The sequence below is a fragment of the Anopheles stephensi genome, chromosome 2 (genome assembly GCF_013141755.1).
Source record: "Anopheles stephensi strain Indian chromosome 2, UCI_ANSTEP_V1.0, whole genome shotgun sequence".
NCBI classification, from domain to species: domain Eukaryota; kingdom Metazoa; phylum Arthropoda; class Insecta; order Diptera; family Culicidae; genus Anopheles; species Anopheles stephensi.
The window spans coordinates 82544920-82566886 of NC_050202.1; the positions used below are offsets into that span (position 1 = coordinate 82544920).

General features: G+C 47.9%; 1 protein-coding gene across 9 annotated transcripts; it reads right to left on the minus strand.

Annotated features, from left to right (window-relative positions):
- Positions 1-3685: 3685 nt before the first annotated feature.
- LOC118505662 lies at positions 3686-17541 on the minus strand. Of its 9 annotated transcripts, none has more exons than XM_036041768.1 (10): positions 17434-17541; positions 12966-14690; positions 12708-12893; positions 12387-12641; positions 6840-7025; positions 6500-6763; positions 6164-6433; positions 5802-6065; positions 5503-5709; positions 3686-5386 (listed from the first exon to the last, which is right to left on the minus strand). In XM_036041768.1, exons 2-10 carry the CDS (start codon positions 14546-14548, stop codon positions 5125-5127), a joined length of 3477 nt encoding a protein of 1158 aa, XP_035897661.1. In that variant the 5' UTR covers positions 14549-14690; positions 17434-17541; the 3' UTR covers positions 3686-5124. The 9 variants fall into 9 exon arrangements, with proteins under 9 accessions (XP_035897661.1, XP_035897662.1, XP_035897659.1 ...); XM_036041769.1 differs by having other exon boundaries at positions 17375-17535; XM_036041766.1 differs by having other exon boundaries at positions 17247-17535.
- Positions 17542-21967: the final 4426 nt, after the last annotated feature.

Below are 21967 nucleotides of genomic sequence, written 5' to 3' on the forward strand. Positions count from 1 at the left end.
AACTTGCAACCCATGCAATATCCTCTTCAGATATCATGTCAAGTCTGAGAATTTCAAGAAGTTCCTGGGTGAGTACGCTGTTGTAAGCGTTTTTAACATCTATAAAGACTACTCCCGTGTATTTTCTTTTTGCATTGTTGTGAAGAATTTTATGAACCAGGAGGTTTACAACAGTCATCGTGGATCTATGTCTTCGGAAGCCAAATGTGGTTTCCGGAAGGATATTAAATTGCTCCAGGTGCTGTGTTATATTTTGCAGGACTGCTGAATTGACTATTTTAACCAATGTACACAGAAGTGCTATAGGCCTATAATTTTCTACACAGTTTGTGTCTTTTCCAATTTTGCCAATTGCTACTATCTTGATTTTTTTCAGTTTTTTCGGTACCCTTCCATTTTGGTACATGTTATTCAGTTCTTTGATCAGTACCAGAACCACTTCATCATTCAGCAATTTCAGGGCTTTGTATGATATACCATCAGTACCAGGTGTTGTGTTTTTTTTATTGGCTAATATTTTTTTCCATTTCTCCAAATTCAAGATTTCGATGTCTGAAATGAATTGTGGAGCGTACTGCCATCTTGGCCTTTTCGGGCTGCTGAAGTTTAACTTTAGGAATTTTTTCGCATTTTCCGTACTTTCGGCTATTATATTAATGCCGTTATTGTTGATTGGTTTTCCATGACATTTGTTCACAAGGTCCCACAGTTCTTTGCTAGTGCTGTCCGAGTTGACCTTATCTAACCATTTTTCAAAGTTTTTCTTCTTCTCCACTTTTTTTAGGAACTTGAATTTAGCTAGGTCCTTTTTGGATTGAATCAAGTTTTCTATACTACGGTTGCGATTAAAATTTCTTCGAGCTTCGTTCTTTTTTTCCCAAGCCCTTTGGAGCTCTTTACTCCACCAGCTTTTTGGTGTGTATTCAATGGATTTGGTGTTTTGTTTCATGATTTTCTGGAGGGTATTTTTAAGGCTATCTATGGTGGTATTTTCGGTACTACTTATATCACAGATTTGTTGTTCTACTCTTACCATATTTATCACAGATCTTGTTTGTACTTTGGTAGGCTTTTTTAAGGCTATGTGAATTATTCTGTGTCCGCTGTTGCCAATGTGTTGGTTTGTGACCTTACGTTCGACATCTAGAACCATATTAGGTGTAACGATGGTTAGGTCAATGGCAGTATTTTTTTTATTTACATCAGGGTTTATAAAGGTATGTTCCTTACTATGCACCAGTACCAAATCGCTGCTATTAACTTCTTCCAGCGTGATTCTTCCCCTCATGTCACAGAAGTGGTTGCCCCACGCTGTGTGATGGGCGTTGAAATCACCCGTTATTATGGCTTTTGTGTTGTTGACCGTACGAAGTAGCAGCTTGAAATATTTGGCGAATATGTGTTTAGGTGTGGTGGGTTTCACATAGGTGCTGATTACCATTATATTCAGCCCTTTTAGTTTGATACCAGTAGATTGCATGTGTTCGTTCTTAGGGTGTACCTGTACGCTTTCTACTCGATATTTTTTATGTACAAAGATGCTACAACCACCATAGCCATCTTCTCTGTTTTGGTAAAAATGATTGTAATTATTTATTCTTGTTTTGCTTGCAGTGTGATCCACTAGCCAAGTTTCTTGCAGGCAGATCACATCAATGTTTTCGTTGCTTAAGATGTGCTTCAGCTCGTCTATGTTGTTTAGTAGTCCTTGTATGTTTGTTTGTGTTACTTTGATGTTGGTTTGTGCAGCCATTTTAATAGTAGAGTGTATCTTATACTATTTCTCTGAATCGTTTGGCTGCATACTCCTTTCTTTGTTCTTTTGTCATTGCTTTGAATGGTATATTTTCTTCATTATTTTGTGTGTTATTAATGTTATTCATAACTCCTGAGTTGGTCGAGGGGGCTATGTTTGTGGATGAGATGTTATCTTCGTCATCTGATGTGTTGATGATGATCGTTTTCGTCATGGGTGGTGTATTAATTGTTTCCTTTTCTGTGTTGTTTTTTTCTGTACTTTCTGTGCTATTTTTAGTTTTTGTATTATTATTTTCTGTTATTTTATTATTATTTTCATTATTGTTTGCTGTAATTTCTTTGTTTTCTTCGTTGTTGTGATCATTAGGTGCGGTTTGGGTGTTTTTCTTATTGGCTGTGTATGTGGCGTAGTCTACGGTGGTATACTTCCTAGGGATGACAGGAGCAATGTTCCTGCGGATGACTCTTGCTTCGCGCATTGTTACTCTCTTTTCTACCTGTATTTTCTTGATTTCACACTCATCCTTATATATGGGGCATTCTTTGTCAAGCGTGCCATGAGCATCTCCACACTCTGCGCACTTTGCTAGGTTTTCACACTTTTCGTGGAATGGTTGGCTACATTTCGCACATTTTTTCTCTCTATAGCAGACTTTTTTTGTGTGCCCAATGCGCATACAATTCATACAACGAGTGGGTTTGGGAATGTATAATTCCACTCTTTCAGTAAAGTATCCGATATCGATCTTCCTGGGCAACACTGTGCTGTTGAAGGTGAGTATTGCCGACCTTGTATTTACTATTTTACCAACAGCATTTTTCCTCTTCATAATTTCCACCTTGGTAACTTTCTGGTCCTTTAAACCATCCAGGAGTTCTTCCTCGGTTAGAAACAAACATGCATCACACCTAACAATGCCCTTTGTGAGGTTAAGCGATTCGTGCTCGTATACTTTTACGTTCAACGTGCCGCCCGGGTGATTGAGGTTAAGTTTTGACAGCTTTCTGGCGTCGCTTCTGTTCTTCATCTTCATGAGGATTTTGCCATCCCTCAGCAGCGTCGTTTGTACCGGTTTGCCATTAATGGCAGTCTCGACTGACTTTCGGAATAGAAACGGGTTAAATGTTGCTAACGTTTTCCCCTCTGTGATACTCTCTACCACCATAAATATTTCTTCGTTGTCACATATTTCTTCCAATGCTACTTTCTCCCCTCTCATCTTCCTTTTCCTCTTCCCCATCACTCTATGATCCTCCCCGAGGATCTCATAATATGACCCGGGGGAGCCTCCCCCAGGGTCCACCACCCCCATCCTTAATTACTTATCCTATCCGTATGTCCTTAGCTCGTTTGTCCAAAATCAAGGCGGTTGCTTTTAAATCAATAGCTTTTTGCTTTTTTGTGAATTTAAGGAACTGTCACTTCAGAACGTGCGGGCCACTTGTTCACTTGTCAGAGGTTCACAGTCGAATGTTTACTTTTTTTATTTTTGTTTCTTGCTGTTTGACAGCGACCGAGCGAGATGGAGAGAGCGAGATGGCGAATCAAAAAATGACAGCTTGAGGTTCGAACATGGGATGTTCGAATTTAGTTGGTCGAACAAATTCGAAATTAAATAACCGACAAATTTATTATTTTTTATATTTTTATGACTAAAAAGCATTTTCTCTGTTACAAAGATTGGATTTGGTATAAATAACTTGAGTTAAATTTTCATGTGTTCTAAATTTCGGAAAACATTTCCATTCTTCGTAATTTATACGCATCTAAACCAGAATGCACAAATGTACTAAAATTTGAATTTAAGTGCCATCACGAAGTTTTCGCTATAACTGTATGGAAGAATAATCCAAAATCATAGTCGCCAAAATCTTCAAAATGTACTTTCGCTTAAACTGACCAACAAGAAGGAAAACACAACACGCGCCATTTTTGCAAAATGTTCTTTTATTGTATTTTTGCACTCGTTCACACGAGCAATGAAAGTCGATCTGCCATGGTGCACAATTGTAATAAGAAAACTAAATAAAAAAAATCTACCCCATTTATAACCCACACCCCATTTGGCGCCGAAACACATTCGTTCCGAGCCGCGCAAGAACACATAAACGTGGATAGAACGCAAAATCATAAGTTCATAACGTTACAACCACCTGGCCTGGCCCCCCCTATTTGGCCATTGGGTATCGCATTGTATAAACAGCAAAAGAGATAAAGAAAAATCGAAACAAAAAGACACAACGTTCTGCAGACTACTACTGCCGGACGCCATTTTTTCACACAGTACACTTCTACCAGCATCCCAACGCGAGACGGTGGCAACAACCGAAAAAAAACTAAACCATACTATACAAACGATAATGAAAATAAAAACACAAAAAGCATTTCGTGCCCATGCCATTCCGGCACTCGGTCCGTGCCGTCTACACTTATCCTAAAATTTCATATCCTCCCTATAAAGACTACACGCACCTACGCCCGCGGTAACGGATAGTGGACGCGCGAAACGGAGTGACCACGAAAACTAAAACCGAGCAAATAAATATAATATACATTCTACGCACAAATCCCCAAGTCTCCCCATTACAAAAAAAAAACGAAAACACAAAAACGGAACATAAAACACCGCCTCGTAGCTTTGCCTGCGCCATTTCGGTTCACTGTTTTTAATTTTCCCCCCCGTTTTCTTTAGTGACATTTTTCTCGTCTCGTTTCGTTCCGTTCCGAAGCACGGTTGCTGCTTCTTCCGGGGTTTTGATTACTTTGCTTTGACCACTCTTTGGCCGGCCCCACCTAGAACGTCTTACAACCACGTGTCTGATCGTGATCCGTCTCGCTCATGTCAGATTGGTTCGCCGGTGATGTCGTGGTAGTAATAGTATCATCCGCATCATCATCATCGGTGTCGCGTATCGAATTCCTTACACTTTTAATGCTAAAAATATAGAAACGGTTACCATTTCCCCCCCTTGGTTCCCCCCAAGTAGCGAGAGCATCCTAACTTTCTATCTCACTCTCACTCATGCCCTTGCTTCGAACATTAGCTTTGATTTATATCAACGCTCGAACGCCGGACGGTGAACGCTGTCGGAAGCAAATATTATATTAAAAATCCGCACAGTCTCCAACACCGCGGATGGGTGTCGGACGACGACCACCGGTGCAACGACACTAGGAACGTGTTGTATCCTTCATTCGCACAGTTTCGTTCTTCCACACACACACGCACACACAACCCGTGACACTCAAGCTTGTTTTCCCGCTGGCGTACATGTTCCAACATGTCCTCCCTGTGCGGTTACTGACACGATTGGCAGTTACTGTTCTGTGGTCCCGAGCCCAGAGCGGACGTCGGCTTTAATCCACTATTTCTGATTCTCCTTCAGCTTGCGTATAAACTCCTGCTGATATTCACACTTCAGCTTAATGTCCGGCGGGCACATCGACAGGCGGAACTCGAGCGTGTCCGTCGACTGGTCCAGATAGCCTTCCTCCTGTAGCCGCTCGTGGTCCATAAACTGTGGCCAGCCCCAGATCTTCTTCAGCTTGAACACGTTGACACCCTCCATTTTGATGTTTGCGGTTGGGTTTCGATGATGTAGCAGCTCCACCCGATACTCGAACCTGCTGCATGCAACGGTTGTAAAAACAGTACAAAGGCAAGCAAACAAGCGTCAGAAACAAGTGGTGATCGTGTCCAAGTTTTGTGGACATAAGAGCGGCAAGCAAACGGGTTCACCTACCTAGCCGATACACCTTCGAACAGTATGAGATAGACGCTGAGATGGTTGCCGCGGGCTTCGTTATGTCCATTCGCGTAGATCAATAGTCTCCAGGAGAACCCTAGATCGTCTACTAGAGGATCCGAATAGACGAAGCTGTCCTTGCGCTGCATCTCGGAAAAGTTGCGTAGCGTGTACGTCATCGTACTATATGCCGGTATTAGCTCACTGTAGATGTGGACCAAAGAGTTAAAAACCCCTGCACGCATGCAGCTCGCAATACAAAATGTACTTCCCAACAAGGAACTGTCTTTACTTACCGTTTCAGTAGCTCACACTCTCGCTTCGCTTCCAGCCGCAGAAGATGATGGTACTCGCACTTTGCCTTGTAGTTCGGTGGCCGTAGCGAGAATCGAAAGTACAGCGCGTCCTGCTCCTCGCTCACGAACCCATTCGCACAGATCCAGTCCAGTCGGGCAAAGCGGGTCCAGCCGAACCGTTCCTGGATGTCGAACGATTGTGTTCCTTCCATTTTGACCGTTTTTGCCGCATCGTTGTGTAACAGCTCCACGCAGTACTCGTAGCTGCATGCAAATGGGAGACAAACCAGCAAGTGGAAGCACATGCGTTACGTTACGCAGAGAGAGGCAGAGAGAGAAAGATGTAAAAGCGGAACACTCACCTTCCCGGAATGCCTTCTAGCAGTCTCAGGTACACGCTCAGCCATTCATCACGCCCCTCCTTATCACCGTTGGCGTACACGATCAGCCGCCAGCAGCAGCCAAGATCGTCGTACGCATTGTCGGAGCAGATGTCCTCCTGTGCTTCCCGCATCGCGGTGAAGTTGCGCACCACAAAGATGTTGGACGCATACTCGGGATACACGAGGGATTGCAGTGATGCGTTGTCGTCGCGTAAACTCTTTATCCTCATCAGGTTTTGGTTCAATTGGCTGCAAAATGGACAAAGTTCCGAGAATGAATAGAATCGCTTAGGAGCCGATCTCCGACACACGTACGTATTGAACTGGGTACGAATTTTCTCCTCCTTAAGCGTTTGGTATTCCTCCTGATATTGGCACCGTAGCGCCAGATTGGCCGGTCGTATCGATAGACGAATCAGAATGGATCCTTCCTCGTTCAGATAACCCTCCTCGAGCAGTCTTCGCACGCGGATAAACTTCTGGTAGCCACGAATTTCGCCCACCGTGAAGTGATCCTCCGACTGGAACTTTACCTGGCGCGTCACATCGTCGTGCAGCAGCTCCACTGTGTACTGATATCTGTGGAAAGGGGGGATAAACACATCAGTAATTCTAGATCGTCCCGACCGTTCAAGATGGCGGTTCGATTACTTACCTTCCAGCAATACCATCACACAGCTCGACGTACGTACTCAGATATCGTTGGTTGGTGTTGTTCCCCTTCGGATACACGTTCAGCCGCCACCGGGATCCAACCGTGTCGGTGTACTGTTTCGACAGTACGATCGAGGTAGTGGGATCGCGAATGTTGCAGATCGTGATCACATTGCTATCGTATTCGCTGTCAAAAGGTGGCAAAGCAAATCAGCACGGTGGTAAGCAAAATTTGGCGTCCCCAACATAGTGGGCCAAGAAAGCGTCTTTTTAAATAACCACAAACACAGTAAACAACGGCAGGACAGTCATTAGCTGGCACAACATCTCATACACCTTATCTCGCGTACGATCGCGCGATCTTTGCAGCGTTTTAAAATCTTTCTCTCGCTCTCTTTGAAGTCCGCACTAACTATCGTTATTAGCGGTCCCATTAGCGGCCCAAACCGGGGCAAACAAAACGATCGTTTAAGATAGCCTTCGGTCGGGCAGCACGCACACAAATTATCACCATCATAATTAGGGACCCGCCATTCGACTCTAGCTGTAAGCACATTCTGCCGCAACAGCTGTCACACGGCAGAACCGCGGTATGCATCATTACTTAAATCCACCAGATTTTCTGTACCACTTCTTCGCCTAATCCAACCCCGGGCAAGGTCATCCCGAAACAGCTCTAACAGGCCGCCATACGGCTACGATCCGAACTCGATCGCCCAGTCATCGACTCAATCTGTCAGTCCCGGATCACTGTCCAACGGTCGGCTGAAACAGTACACCACCGCACCGTGGACACACATGGTCCAGTCATGGGGACTCGGGCGGAAAATTGAGACCGTGTCATGGCGTGGTTTAAGCATTTAATGGAGCATGAAAGACACCATTTTTGGATGGCGGTACCCGGTGTCAGGTAGAGGAGCGTGTCGGAAGAAAGCACCCCTGAGCTTGACGTCGTGCATAGCTCCTCACCTCCACCGAAATGTAATTATGATGCAAACACGGTTATGGAAAATGGCAACGTACGTACGGATTCGGTGTGTGATGTGTGATGAGCATCCAACACACAGGTCGCTCAGGGCTCGCTTCTTCATTGTTTCTTCAGCCAAGCCAAATTGATGGTTTCAGACGATGGACGATGATTGGCAGCAGTTAATCTTCCTCCGACCGAGCATCGCTACACAATAGTTTAATGTTTTGGGGTGCCCTAATCGTTTTGTGTGGCATCGTGGCTTGCCTGGGAGCTATTTGTTCGGTGGTGATGATGCACCTTCTGCGCCATAATGCATGGTAGATGTGGATCATGCTTGCCGCTTAGCGCGAAGAGGTAGCTTCATCGACCGGTGTAAGCATACATCCAGCATGCTGCCCAATTTGGAGCATTCAATTAACGCAAGGTTGCATGCATGTTCCCTCCAAACATCGGAAGCCGCCGAAGCGAATGATCCTTTTAAAGTTCGAACGGTTCGGTTCGGACCGAAAGCCCAACGCTGAGGTTGCTCGCCTATTAGTGGGCTTCGATTCCTAGCTGGAGCCTCTGTGGACAAGTGGGTCAAGTACTTTGCGACCACCATTGTGATACAACAACCACAACCGATACTGGCTGTAGAAACGTGTGACGAACCAATGACCAATAAATTCGTGCCAATGCGTTGGACACCTCAACCACAACAGCTAATGCCTTAAAGGGCATTTTTGTTATCAGCCTGTCTATTACGAGCGTTTCAAGTGTCGTTACAGGACATGTGTGTCAAATTGATTAGCTCCACGCGTTTTGTCGTGCAGGGTTTCAATTAGCTTTCTCTAATGGATTGATAAGTAAAGGTATTTGAAGAGCTCCATTACTTTCCCGAGGCAAAGATTATTATGCAACTAGCTATGCTCGTTTCAAGTGCTTGATACCATAAATTTGATTTGATTGAACTTCTCGTGCAACCCTCAGCCGGGAAAGGCAAACCGATAAATCACAATCGCTTTGCTAAATTGATTCGTGTTTATGGCAAATGGGGAATCGATCTGCTATAAAACATATTGCCATTAAAAAAGTTAATTGTCTGTTGAACAAACTCAACCACAACGGAACCCCTTCCACCGGTGGGGAGGCTAATTATCGAACGCACGCACGGAGGACCTTCAGCTGAGGCCTACCAGCACCAAGCGATTGACCATCAGCATCCCAAATATGGTGTTAAGCGGCACTAAAAATGGTGCAAATTATAGCAACACTATCAACGGCAAATTTTTCGAGGTGGAAGTATTTTCAAGTCTTTTTTCTTCTGCGATTCTTCTTGTTCTTGATGCCCCTAAGCAGTGGTAAATCAACACTTACTTTCATTTATCATTCCATCTTGAGGTGATCGTTCGTATGTTTGCGATCTCGTAAATGATTGCGGCAATGCTGAAGGTCGCTTTTGAAATTATAATCCCAGGCCCAAATCTTCTTCAACCTCAATATGAGCGACGTGCGCTCCGCCGTAGAGATATGCGGTCGGATATTCGATCTTCAGATTTACAGGGGTTTTCAGATGGTGTTTACAAAAAGGACAACATTTAAAAAAAAATTGAACACATCATAAGAAGAATCACAGATACGCTCATGTAGCACACTGAAAACTTCGTAAAAGCTGCTCTACTGACTGTGTTAAATTATGTGCAGTTATTGTGAAATCAAATTAGAATATTGCGATCATGATGACACCATTCAAAAATCAACGTCACCCAACCATGTATTGCAGTTCCCAAAACAAGTAATTTTTCTTGAAAAATCATCTTAAAGCACCCCTGTATAAGCATAAGCAGTGCTAAAGGAAATTATCAATTAAATTGATCCGGATTGGGAGGGGACAAACACACAAGCTACACAATAAACAGCGCCTAGAAGATTGGTTGTCATGGCGTCATGTTGCCGCGGCCAAAATAACAAACGAAACCATGTCAATCGTAGTAAATCGGTGCAAAGCGAGAAGCGAGAGAGCTGTTGTTATTAGCACGCTAATTGTAAGCTGATCGCGATCGCCATTCACACACATTCGCGGCAAAAAAAACGAAACAAAACGCCCTTGCATTGATTTGCGAAAACAAATTCCGCTGTTTCGATTGACAAATGAGACCGGCGAATTGAGTGATCGCTCGCTAGACGACCGATCGAAAAACAACAACAAAAAATCCACCATCTTAGCGATCGCGCTAGCTGTTGTGATTATACGTTTATATTAAGACGACACGATGTAAAACGGGACTACATCGACACGGCTTCTTGTACATTTAGCACAGCATTTAAACCGCACGCCCGGTATCGCGTTCGGTGCTTTATACATAAATCATTACACACTTAAGTACAAAGTGAAGAAGCGCTGCTGTACTCGTACCGTCCCAACCCGTACAAGGCATAGCATAATGCGCGAGGGGGATGAGAATGCATTAAAAATAAATAAAATAAACATTCATCAACGAAGCCGGGACCGGCCTGTCTCTTGACGGAAAGGCCCACTAAAATATCAACACCGGGCGCGCAACCAGGCAACCCGCCGCGGCGGTGAACGCATACAGTGTAAATAAAACATAATTAACACACCATTTAAATGCACCCACCGCCCTGGCAGCTGCTGGCCGACGACGATTTGCGAAGAAGAAAAGCAAGCAGCACGATAAAGACACTCCCAAACCGTCCACGCTGCTTTCATATTGTCATGGCGGCGATCGGAAGCGGGCAGGGTTTCCCTGCACATATCCCACCGCAGGAAGGTTGGAGGAGAGAAATTTAATATAAAAATCGACCACAAATCTGAACCATCGGCAGAGGGACAGGGAGCGTGCGCGTGAAGTCGGGGTGGGTGTGCGTGAACTGGGCCATAAATTGCACTTTGCTTTGGTGATGTAAAAAATGATTTACAGCTGCACATCATAATAGCGCAGCCCAGAGGGCAAGACACACACAGAAACGCCCCTGTTTCGGACAGAAAGCTTGGACTGCTTGGATGAAGCTCGTCATAATGTGCAGCAGCGAACAGTGGCGAATTTTAATTAATTCCTCCATCCCCAAACAGGCCCCCTCCCAGCTCGCCTGCTCGCCGGGGGATGTTCTTGAGCTGTTTCTAAGCATTTCCCAACATTTGCTTTCCTTAATGATGGATTATTTTTATTTCGATGCGGCCAGGTTCGCGGTGCAGGCCATCCTTTCACACCCTGTTCTTTTTTTTCGTTTAATAATTTAAACTCCCGCCTCATGTGCCAGTATATCAAAGGAAACGAACTCGGTTCGATGAACAAGACGTCACCAGCTGCCCGACTTTCACTCAAATCCCCCGGCTCCCTGGCGCGTCCCGGTTTAAGGTGCCGCACCTCCACCAAAAGCTTCACATTGTTTGGCTTAGCCTTCGGTTGGCAAACGATTTGCTAGAGCAACGCCCCACCGCGACTCGACGCCGTTGGCGGGGTGTGTGTGTGTGTGAGTGGCATGCATGCGCCAGCAGTAAGGTTCTGGCCCCGGCCGAAAACCTTTGCGCGCCACTGTTCGCGGGTGGCCCAGTATGCGCTAATTGACTTCACGCCAACAACGCACGTCAGCATCAACGCCCGAGTCCTCCGCCGTAGCCAAGCGAACGTCAGATCAACGTAAGGCCTGTGACGATTGCGCTCGTGTTGTTGGGTGTTGTGCTGAAGGCAGTCGCTCCTATCGTCGCCCATTCTTCGTACTATTATCACCAAGAACGCGCGGACGGGATCGGACCGGTACTTTCATCTCAAACACCCATTGTCGTTGGCTAAACGCATGATAATTAGCGTTACATTAAATTAATATGTTCCATCGGTGACTTCAATTATTCGGTGCCGGACGCACACCTGTGAGCCCCTGCCCGCGTGATGCTGACGATCACGTGAGCCACCAAGGGTGAGAGATTAGTCACAGCGAGCCGACGCTCTTCTCACTCAACGCTCACGTGGATCGAATACCGCACCGATGATGTCCGAACTATCTCCCGCCGCGGTGTACTCTCGGCGAAATCGTCGAGGATCGCCGAGGATCGCTGAGGATCGCTTGGTGGAGCGCAAGCGAAGGGTTTGTAAACTATTTTTACGCTACTCGATTGGACTCCCGCAGACGGTTCGTGGTCCCTCCCAACGGCGTTCGAACGTTCAACGTTAGTATACGTTCTGCCGGTCTCTCCCCACGGGGTGACCAATTAAAATTTCTCATGATTGATCCCGGGATGCACTTTCGCGCATTTGCGCTACCGACGTACAATATATCCCCTCGCCCATTGCGGCTCGTACGAAGCAAACGGACCGTTTCGTGGGGTGAATTTCACGGGGCAGATCATCTGCAATTCCAACGCCCAAAACTGGACGTGCCGGACGTACATCGCACTAACAAGCAAAGGTGGCAAATACCGGCGCATCTGGTTACCGTTCTGGGTCGTTGGGAATGTAATCCGGGGACAATCTAATTGGATGATTAGTTTCCGGCATACTGGCGGAATGTCTGGACCTGGTTTTGCCGCCACGGTATTTACAAAGTATTCTTGGCATCGCTCCACTTGGATCTACTTACTTGATGTTATCTTTCATGAAGCGATCGATAAACTCTTGCTGGTATCGGCTAACCATGACGATCGTGGGCGGACGGACGGAGAACTTGATCTGCAGTGAGTCATCCTCGGGATGCAGGAAACCTTCCACCTCGAGCTGCTCGTTCTCGATCAGATCATGGACCGGGCCCGTCTGGTGCAGCTCGAAATGGTCGATCTGCGTCAGTCTGATCGCTTTGGCTGGATCCTCGTGCATCAGCTCGATGCAGTACTCGTATCTGTGGGATACAGGCAATGTATGCTGAGTTCTCGTAGACAAACCAGAAAATTCCATCAGCGCTTACCTTCCAATAACACCGTCCGTCATGATCAGGGTCACCGATAGATGATCACTCTTCCAGATATGCAAACGCCACCCGAATCCGACCACATCGCGCAGCACGTCCGAGGTGCGACACTCTTCCATCGGTTCGATCGCGTGATAGTTCTTGATGACGAACACCTCCGACCGGAACTCGGGCACAAACTCACTGCAAAAGTAAAAAACCCCTCTCCATTAGCGATCCGACGCTGACCCGCCGTCATAGGCTCGCTTCGCTTACCAATCCAGATCCACCGGGACGTGCTCGTGGCGGAAGGCTTTCGAGGCGGGCGTTTCAATGAGCCGACTGCAGCGCTGCAGAAAGTCATCGTCTTTGAAGAGTAGTTCCGGCTTCGGACACACCTTCAGCTCACTCTCCAACCGTCGGTAGGCGCCGGTAACGCGAGCAATCTCCGCACTCACCGCGTCCTTCTGCCGCTGGAGCAGTGTCAGCTTTGCCTGGATCTGTCGCTCAATGTTTTCCGCCTCCGTGTGGAGCAGTTGGCTCAGTTCCTGGAGCTTCCGTGCCTTGGATGCCCGGACCCAGTCAATGTTTTGCTCGATCGCTCTGAGTACGGTGCCCACCTCGGCCAGATAATCCTTGATGCCACCAAACTCGTGCCGGATCTTCTCCACCTTGCTGTCGTACATGGTGGTGATTTTCTTGAACGTGTGCTCGGCGTGCGTATCGTCGTGCAGGGCACACGTCTCGCAGATACACCCATTGCACGAGAGGCAGAAGAAGAGCATTGGAAGAGCGTGCGTTGGGCAGAGGCTATCACCACTCCCCCTATGCCCATCTTCCTGTGGAACCTTTTCCGGACTTGCACATGGACTGTCGCTCGGTGAGACCGTCCGGGTTAGCTCTACCGGTGGTGAGGTTTGCTTTTTACCGGATACGGGCTTTTCACTCTCGGCCGCATGTTTGTGACGGTACCCGTTTCTACGTGTCGACTTCGGTTCCTCGAACGTTACCGTGGGCCTACCATTGGTGTGATTGCTCTTGCGATCGGCACCCTTTGACGGGTCGCTCGGTTCGGGTACGTGCACACCGTTGCACATGATCGGCTGTGGCTTGGGTCTGTTTCGTCCATTTTCCAATGGTCCGGATCCGGGCTTCCTCAACTGTACAGCCGCGTCCCCATCCGTCCCGTTCGCGAGTGACGAATCCGGGTGCGGTTTTGCCGAGACTGTGGCGTTATCTTTTCGTTTGCCATGCTGCTTACCATTCGTCACCGGCGAATGCATCTTCTCCGAGCTGGAACCGTTCGTGAGCATCGCACCGTTCGCCGGTGGAGACGATCGCTGTCCGTCTTGCGGTGGCGCATCGGCATCGCTTTCCAGCACCTTCACCACAACGCGAATCGTGCCCTTTTCCCCGGTCGCGGCTATCCCGTTGCTCAGCTTAACCCCCGCCGACCCATTGCAGACGTCAGCACCGGCTCCGTTGGTGAGCAGTGGCGCCGGTTCACATGCAGCGGCTGCCAGCGTATCATGCACCTCGGACGCACACTGCACCAGGTTCTCGAGTGGCAGCTTGGAGTGGCAGTTCGGACAGTCGATACCGCCGGACGCGTGGGTTCGCTTCGCACCGAACCACTTGGTGATGCACTGCAGACAGTACTGGCGGGCGCAGCTCGGGCACCGGCTCGGATCTTGCGGTTGGTTCCAGCACAGTAAGCACTCGTTCAGGGCGGCCGCTGCATCCGACTTGGCGCGTCGGTTCAGAATCACACCGTTCGGCAGTACGATCAGTGGCGAGGTGCTGTTCCGGCTGGCGTTACTATCGTTGTGGTTCCCTGCCCGTCCAACGCAATCTCCCATTATCGAGTTAGATAACTACGGCACAGCTCGAAGCACTAGGGATTAATGTTTATCGATTCGCGCACATCAAGCAGTGACACCGGGGCAGCCGCACACATTCCGAGCACTCAACTAACCCGACGCTCCACTGCCGGGAAAAGGACTAAAAAGAAGGAGGAAATTACTACCGCTCGTTCGCGTAAAAACCTCATCAACCATTTGCATCAGCATTCGTTAATCCCTAGGACATTAAACCGTTCGTCGGGTTGCACAATTTAGCGCTTCTCGCGCGAAGAAATGCTCTCCAAACGCTTGCGTGACCAAACCACGTCCGGGATGGCATCAACCGTGAAATGCACTTGTCGTGCATTCAAACGCGACCCGGGTGATGGGTGTTTGTCACGGCCTGATACCTGACCATGGCAGATCTCAAAAGCAGCAGAATGTCCAAACATCCTGCTCGCCGATTGCGGGGGCGATATTTACAAACCAGACTCGTGCTATCCACTGGCTTTAAACAAAACAAAGGCATCGCCCGAGGGCCTGAGTATCCTCGTTACACAACACGTTTCCTTCATCATCCGGCTAAATGGACGTTAACCAGATCCATGTTGCGGATTATCCTATCCTCTCACACACACACACACTTACAACGATCGTATCTGTTTCAAAGCCAGCGTTTCCTGGGGGGAGGCAGGCCGCACAGATTACTCAAATAGCTGGCAATGGTTCGCAAAACATGTCATTCTCACTCATGTGTACATTTGGACAAATTGGAAACGGCTTAGTTTAATAAATTGCACTCCTCTCGTCTCGCGTCCTTCCTCGACGTTTCCTGCTACGAGCCACAGTCACGAAAAAAAAAAACAAAATGGAGGTCAGGCTATGTAAATTCGCTCGATTTGTCCACCGTTCGGCGATTCGGAGGACACTGTGCCAAGTGCGTTTTCGTTCTGGTGCTGGGTATCTCAACACCAGTCTCCCAAGTTCCCCTTCGAGTTCCCGGGGGAAGGGGGGGGGGGGGGTTTTCTTCTTCCCCGGTTGGCACATCACACGAGAGGCAATCCTCGTGTGCGTGTTACCGATGCCTCTTGTTTCCTGGCCACGGGCAAAGGTGGCAGAAATTTGAGACGAGACTAATGACTTCTCGACACAAATAGTTGTAGCATGTTAGAGTGCAATCTGTGCACCGGCTCTGGGCTCTGTGGAGGATGGGAGGAAAAGAGCTAAAGAGACCGGGAGCCGTTTGCAAGGATCATGCGCAATCGGTGAGCTGCAGAATCTCAGAATACTGCGGTGAGGTTGCATCTTTCCGCCTGATTAATTAAGATGTTTCATTTCGTTTAGACCGGATGGCTGGCACGGTTAGAATCTTTGTCGCCACACGTCGCACACGAGCGCCTCGACGAGTTTGTTCGCATTGTTCGGCCATCGGGAATTAGACGACGACTTACATTGTCCTCTCAATGAAGCTTAGAGCGAAAATTGTAAAGGAATTTTCTTACGAAATTGGTAGACAATCTTGCAAGTTCATTATTAAGTAATTTCAAGCATCTCGTTATTGTTACTATCAACATAGCTCGTGATATCATCAATACCGCATCCTCAGATATACAATGTTTGTACTGCATGGGAACGATCACCGCCTGCTTCGCATATTCTAATGCCTCTCTTCTAGTTAGAACGAAATGAGAGGAAAACTAGCTCTCATTTTCACCTAATCTCGCTCTCTCTCTTCCTTCTCTCACTTTTCCTCACACGCACACAGATACACACTTATAACTCTCTCTCTCTCTCTTTCTCTCTCGCTCACAACATTCTTCGCCGAGCACTCCACTCAAGATGGCGCTGCTGTAGCAGCAGCAGCAGCAGCAGCGGCGAACTCGCGACACCTCACGCCTCGTGCGTGAAAATCTCACCACCCGAACGCAGGCCCCAGGTGTCACGGTGTGTGCGTGATCGTCGTGATCATTCGGGATATGCTACCGCGGCCACCACAAACCACCCGACGGAGGTGAAAGAAAAAAAATATTTTTAACCCACTGTCGCCGATTTTCGTCGGTGCGTTTTACACACTCCCTTCCACAGCTTTCCCCGCGCATCTCCCGCATCGAAACCCCCCGTTAACAATCGTGCGGGGGCACTCAAACTGTGTCACGTTTACCCTGATCCTTAGACCTCGGCGAGCATTTTCAAGATGGCACTTCGAAGCATGATAATTGCACGCGGGTAACACATTGTCGATCACTTGATTTTTTGGCGTAGAATGAAGATCGATTCCTCACACATTCACGCACAATGTCACACGGTTGCGGTGACATCTTCACGCATACACGCGCATAGCTCGCACGCACGTACGCATAGATTTTCCCGCATTTCCACGCACCTGCCGGAATCGGGTAGCCGTGCACCGTTTCACCAAACCGAGCACCCTTTGGTAAATTGGGCCACGCACACACACACACATACGGCCACTACTCGCATACAAAAACACTCACGCACACACATACACTCCGGCGAGCGTTCGCACACAACGAAGGAACTCGTTCGTTCTGATCTATTTTTCCTCGTGCAAGATCATTTTCTCCATACGCTATAATACCGTACCAGCCGGAACGAACAAGCAAACTGGCGACGGGGTTTTCCCAACCACCTTTTAACCACTGGCGAACACAACCCACCGGGGTGTCGGGTGTCAAATACGATTAGATTAACTAACACTTTGCATGATCGCAGCCGTACGGCCGATATTCCGCGACCGAATATCGATCCTGCCCGCTAGCGCATGCTGCACGCTTGTCGGACACTGTCGGACATTTGCAACACGGTAAAAGAGACGAAACGGACCGGAAATTGGAAAGTAACAGAAACTACTAATAAATTGAAACTGAAAAAAATAACTAAACGTTGCGTAGCAGATGGCCCCGGCGCCGTTGGAAAATCTGTTCGATCTTCGCACAGGCACGGACTACACGCGACCCCGAACCGAAACCGTAGAACGACCACCGAGAACTGAGAAGATTCGGCTGTGGAAAGTGGTGAGAAACGGTCCGTTTGCACTAGTTTTTCCTCACTCATCACCCGCTCACACCCAGGATTCTAACCAAAGTTTGATCGGCACGCACGATGGGGAGAAAATAGATCTCGTTTGAGTGAGGCACAGAGCGCGAGCGATCAGCTCACTGCTCACTAGCAATAACATATAGTGTAATGGCCCACACACACATAGACAGACAGTTACCAGAGCTCTCTTTTTTTCTGGTGGTGCAGAGGATGTTTTGCACGTAACAATCGATGATCGCGATCTTCCGCAAAACGGGCTGATAGTAATCAATATCTCTCGGACCCCCACCACCTGAGGGACACATGATCCTGGGAACCTCACGCGCTAGACGCCAGTGAGCAGCGAGGCGGTGATGCGGCCAGGATCGTGTTGCGCGGGACACTCGCACGGGTGGCGAGTCCCTTTTTTTTTGTGCTCGCACTGGCCGGTCCGCTTGTGGTCAAAATCCCACGCAACCGATAATATACACTTAATAAAGTTTTATTTTTAGCACGCACGAAACGTCAGATCTTGTTTCTTGCTTCGAACTGCGTGACAGTTCGGTGCGTTTCCGAGTTGTCGCGATCTAGGATGTTTGTCTTCCCGCGGGGCGAGCGCCCGTGGCTCATCCAGGCGCCTGTATGTGCCGGCGAAGTGTGGAAATTGGAAACGGCATGCAGGACGTTTTAGAGGTGCTCCACTAGCCTATTCTGAGCGATCGATAATTTTTAGGACACTGGAGTTCAACATCATTCCTGCATCATTAGGCGGCCTACTTTACGTAAGGCTGGATCACTTTCACCCGTAGGATATATTGGGGGCCATTAGTCACGTTCACAGTGCGCTAAACTGCTTCGTTAACCTCCTGCGTGAAGTTGGACATTCTTCGACTGGTCGCGATTCGCGGGAGTCCTCTGATTGATCTGACAGGCATGTTTGATTGGCCATTTCGTGTAGGTGATATCAGACAACTCTTTTGCCTACCGGTAACCCGGCACACCGGTATTCGATTACACAAGGGAGCCAAACCATTGGGGGTCGTTGGTTGATTTCTGCGCTGAGCAACGAATTATTATCGAATCAAAAACATTCGCCAACACGGTGTCAGTCACGGTGGTATCAGCTGTAATGGGAGGGCTAATAACATACTATCACATCGCTAATAGGTAGTTATCGTGTGATCTAGTTGAAGACTCGATGCGAATAGCTAAACATGATCAAATGATTCAGTGACCCCTGCAGTTGATCATCTACACGGCTTCCAAGACTTCCCCTTTCGCTACCGATACTCTACGTCACGATCAACATCAGAGACCCCGCTCAGCTCGCTCGCTCGCCTTCTTCCTCCGGTTGGATGCAGGTTCGACTCCGACACACCCCGTCCCAGACCGACCCAGCCTTTTGGACGCTAAAAATATCCCGCCTCGGGTATACATTTCCGATTGCATAAGTTTTGGAGATTCTATAAATATGTCGATTACTGCCTTAGTTTGCCAGCAGCGGCAGCGTGCTCATTTGTTCGGTCGGTCCATCTCACTCTCCTGGCTGAAGCTCGACCGTTTGCAACCTCTTTCCTCTTTCCACTTTCGTTCAGGTGCTTCTGTTGGCACGGTACGGCAGACGGGACCTTCTAAGCCATCCACCGCCGAAGAGATTGTCCCCTTACCAAGCATTGTAAGCACACGGCAGCCACTGCCTCTACGGAATGGTTTCGAATGGGCCGAGAGCCGGCCCGGGATTACTCCACACTGCACGTGCTGCTCCACACGGGCGCAGCCGGTCGATCATTAGTCATTCGTCACCGTCAGCTACTTAAGAAGCGCGTGCGGCGGCATTGCTCGGGCAAACCGGGGGGCGAGATTTGTATTATTTTATAGACACTTTTGAAGCTTCCGTGAGTTAAATAGGGAGTCGTAATATGATTATCGGAAACATTAAGCTATGTTTGGACCTCGGCGGGAATAATTGAATTTAGTATTTCTGTATTATTAAACGTCACTTATCATATGTTTGTTAAAACATAGAAATAGCTGGAGAGTTCTGGGGATTCTGAAGAAGCATCTTAGTCTTAGCCTTAACCCATCTAATAGTCGATCAACCTCAGAAGTGATCAGACCTCACGTACTCGCAGAGTCTAGAAAGCTATCGTTTTCCAATTCCAATAAGTATCCCAGGCACTCTCACCTTCCGGGCGCTTTGTCGGTGACGATCATTACACCAGTCTATCCAACCAACCGTTGCTTCCAAACGATTTGATTTAAGATTATGGCGTGCAGAGCTACCCCCCCAGTGCTTCCATTCGGATCTTTTGTTGCACACAGATTCGGTCATGTTGTTTTATTGCGCCGGGCTACCCCTTTCACGATATGATCGGTTCGCTGTTTAGCAAACAATGTATTTGCAACCCCGATGGAACGGGCGCTCACCAACCATCGGGCAAACGGGAGCGTGAACAGCATGTTCCCAGCCGGTCGTGACACAAGGCTTTTGTCCAATTTCAACACCGCCGGCCTGATCAGCCGATCACACGAAACGAAACTTGCGGCGCTCGGTTCAGGTGAAATGGGTTCGTTTACTTAACTCTTGTCCGAGCTTCAGATGCTCTCACGCTGGCCAATCATTTTCGGCCAGCGGCAAATCTTCCCAACGCTCACTGCAATATCAGTGCAAACAAATGAAAAGTAAATAAAATCGTTGCTGATTTCACTGAGACGCCCTTACCTTTTGGGGTTTTTTTTTTTAATGCGAGCCTTGCCTGTCCGGGAACTAGTGCAATAAGTTTCTCCACTTTTATGGAGGAAACGCGCCTGGGGGTTGCCCGGATACGGGGTTGGCAACAATGTCACCGGTTGCTTTAATTATTTCTCCGGTCTATTAATCTTCTGCAACGATGGATGCACCTTGCTCTGAATTCGTGTGTATGGGGGCCCCCGGTGAAGAGCGGACCTGCACGACTTATGACAGAATGCACTTAGAGTGCAGATCGGCAAACGACGTGCCGCTTATTTACATTGAATTAAACCGCTGGAAAGACAGAGAGAGAGAGAGTGAGTGGCCACCAAGCGGTACCATTCGAATGCGTGACCCAGTAGCAGGACTGTGGTGACCCCAGAACGGTCCGATGATGAACTGGACAGGCATGAGAAATGTGTGTACTTTCAAGGTTCGTAAAGAACGTGCCACTCACCGAATGGGGCAATGTTCTAATAAACTTCTCGTAGCTGCACGCGCTGGGTGATTTACTGAATGTTTAGTTAGGTGACTAGTAGTCGATGGAGATCGGTAATGAGGACGATCGTACAGCTAATTGAAGCGTTTATCGAATTTCCCATGAGATCTCCGCTCGTGGAGTCAGGTCTCATACGTCAGCTACTAAGCATTGTTGACGTCCACTAACTGCTAAGTCTGACACACATGTCAAAACTGGGCATTGCATACTTTTAGGCGTTTTAAATCACAGACTCGAACCAGCACTATTATTTCGAAGAGATTTATTTGCTTAACATTTATATGATAAATGTCGAACGTTGATCGACAATAAAATGCCTAAGTACACGATTTTAAGATACTTAAAATTGTTAACGACCTGTTCACATGACCCTGGACGCTACCGAGATTTGCTGACTCCGACGTGCCCATCTTGAGAAACACTAGCGTTAAAGATACTTTACTCACACATAACCAAGAGCAATACTGCTGGTGGTGGTGTCACCCTGCACCTGAATGATTGACCAAGCACCCAGATGCACTCCATTAAGGTTTTTACTCCTTACGTTCAACAGTACAATTTATGCGCGTGTAAACCAACCAGAGCAAGATCAGTGCCCACCGGCTCGCGAACTTAACGAGTTAAATTTGGCTTTCAAATTAAACTGTCTCATAAATAACAATAACATTATTTTTGCTGACAACTTGTTGAATCGATTCCAACGCGAGCGCAATGTACAGCGCAGAACGTTTAATATGCATGGCCCTTCGGCGGATTTCGCTTCCCCCTCGCCCATTGGTGAAACGATCGTCAGCCCGGCAATCTGTCGTAATAATCGCATCTGATATAATGCTCCTTCTCCAGCCCACAACCGTCAACTAAATCCGACGGTAACGAAGTGTGATAAGCCGTAAAGAACCACCGATAAGCATCCGCAGCATGATGTCCGACTTTCGGGACTTTCGGAACTTTCGATTTCGAACTGCTCCGAGTTACGCAATTCTTCGCTGCGCCTCTCTTTCGCCCTGCCAAAAAGGGCTTCTGCCGCACCAGAGCGCTGGGACCCATTTGGGGGGTTTTTTTTTTTGGCTACAGCGACCAACCTGTCAGCCCCAAACCTTCGGGAGCCAACTGTTCTGCATCTTGCGTACCTTTCACTGATGCATTCAACTGTCGCATCATGCCCGCG

What these genes read in the sequence shown, in the direction of transcription:
- LOC118505662 (XM_036041768.1), bottom strand. Translation starts at nt 14,548, where the DNA reads ATGGGAGATTGCGTTGGACGGGCAGGGAACCACAACGATAGTAACGCC. An exon ending in CTAGAAGGCATTCCGGGAAG is followed by an intron (nt 6,066 to 6,163) that starts GTGAGTGTTCCG and finishes ATTTGCATGCAG; the next exon opens with CTACGAGTACTGCGTGGAGC. An exon ending in TTCGAAGGTGTATCGGCTAG is followed by an intron (nt 5,387 to 5,502) that starts GTAGGTGAACCC and finishes CGTTGCATGCAG; the next exon opens with CAGGTTCGAGTATCGGGTGG.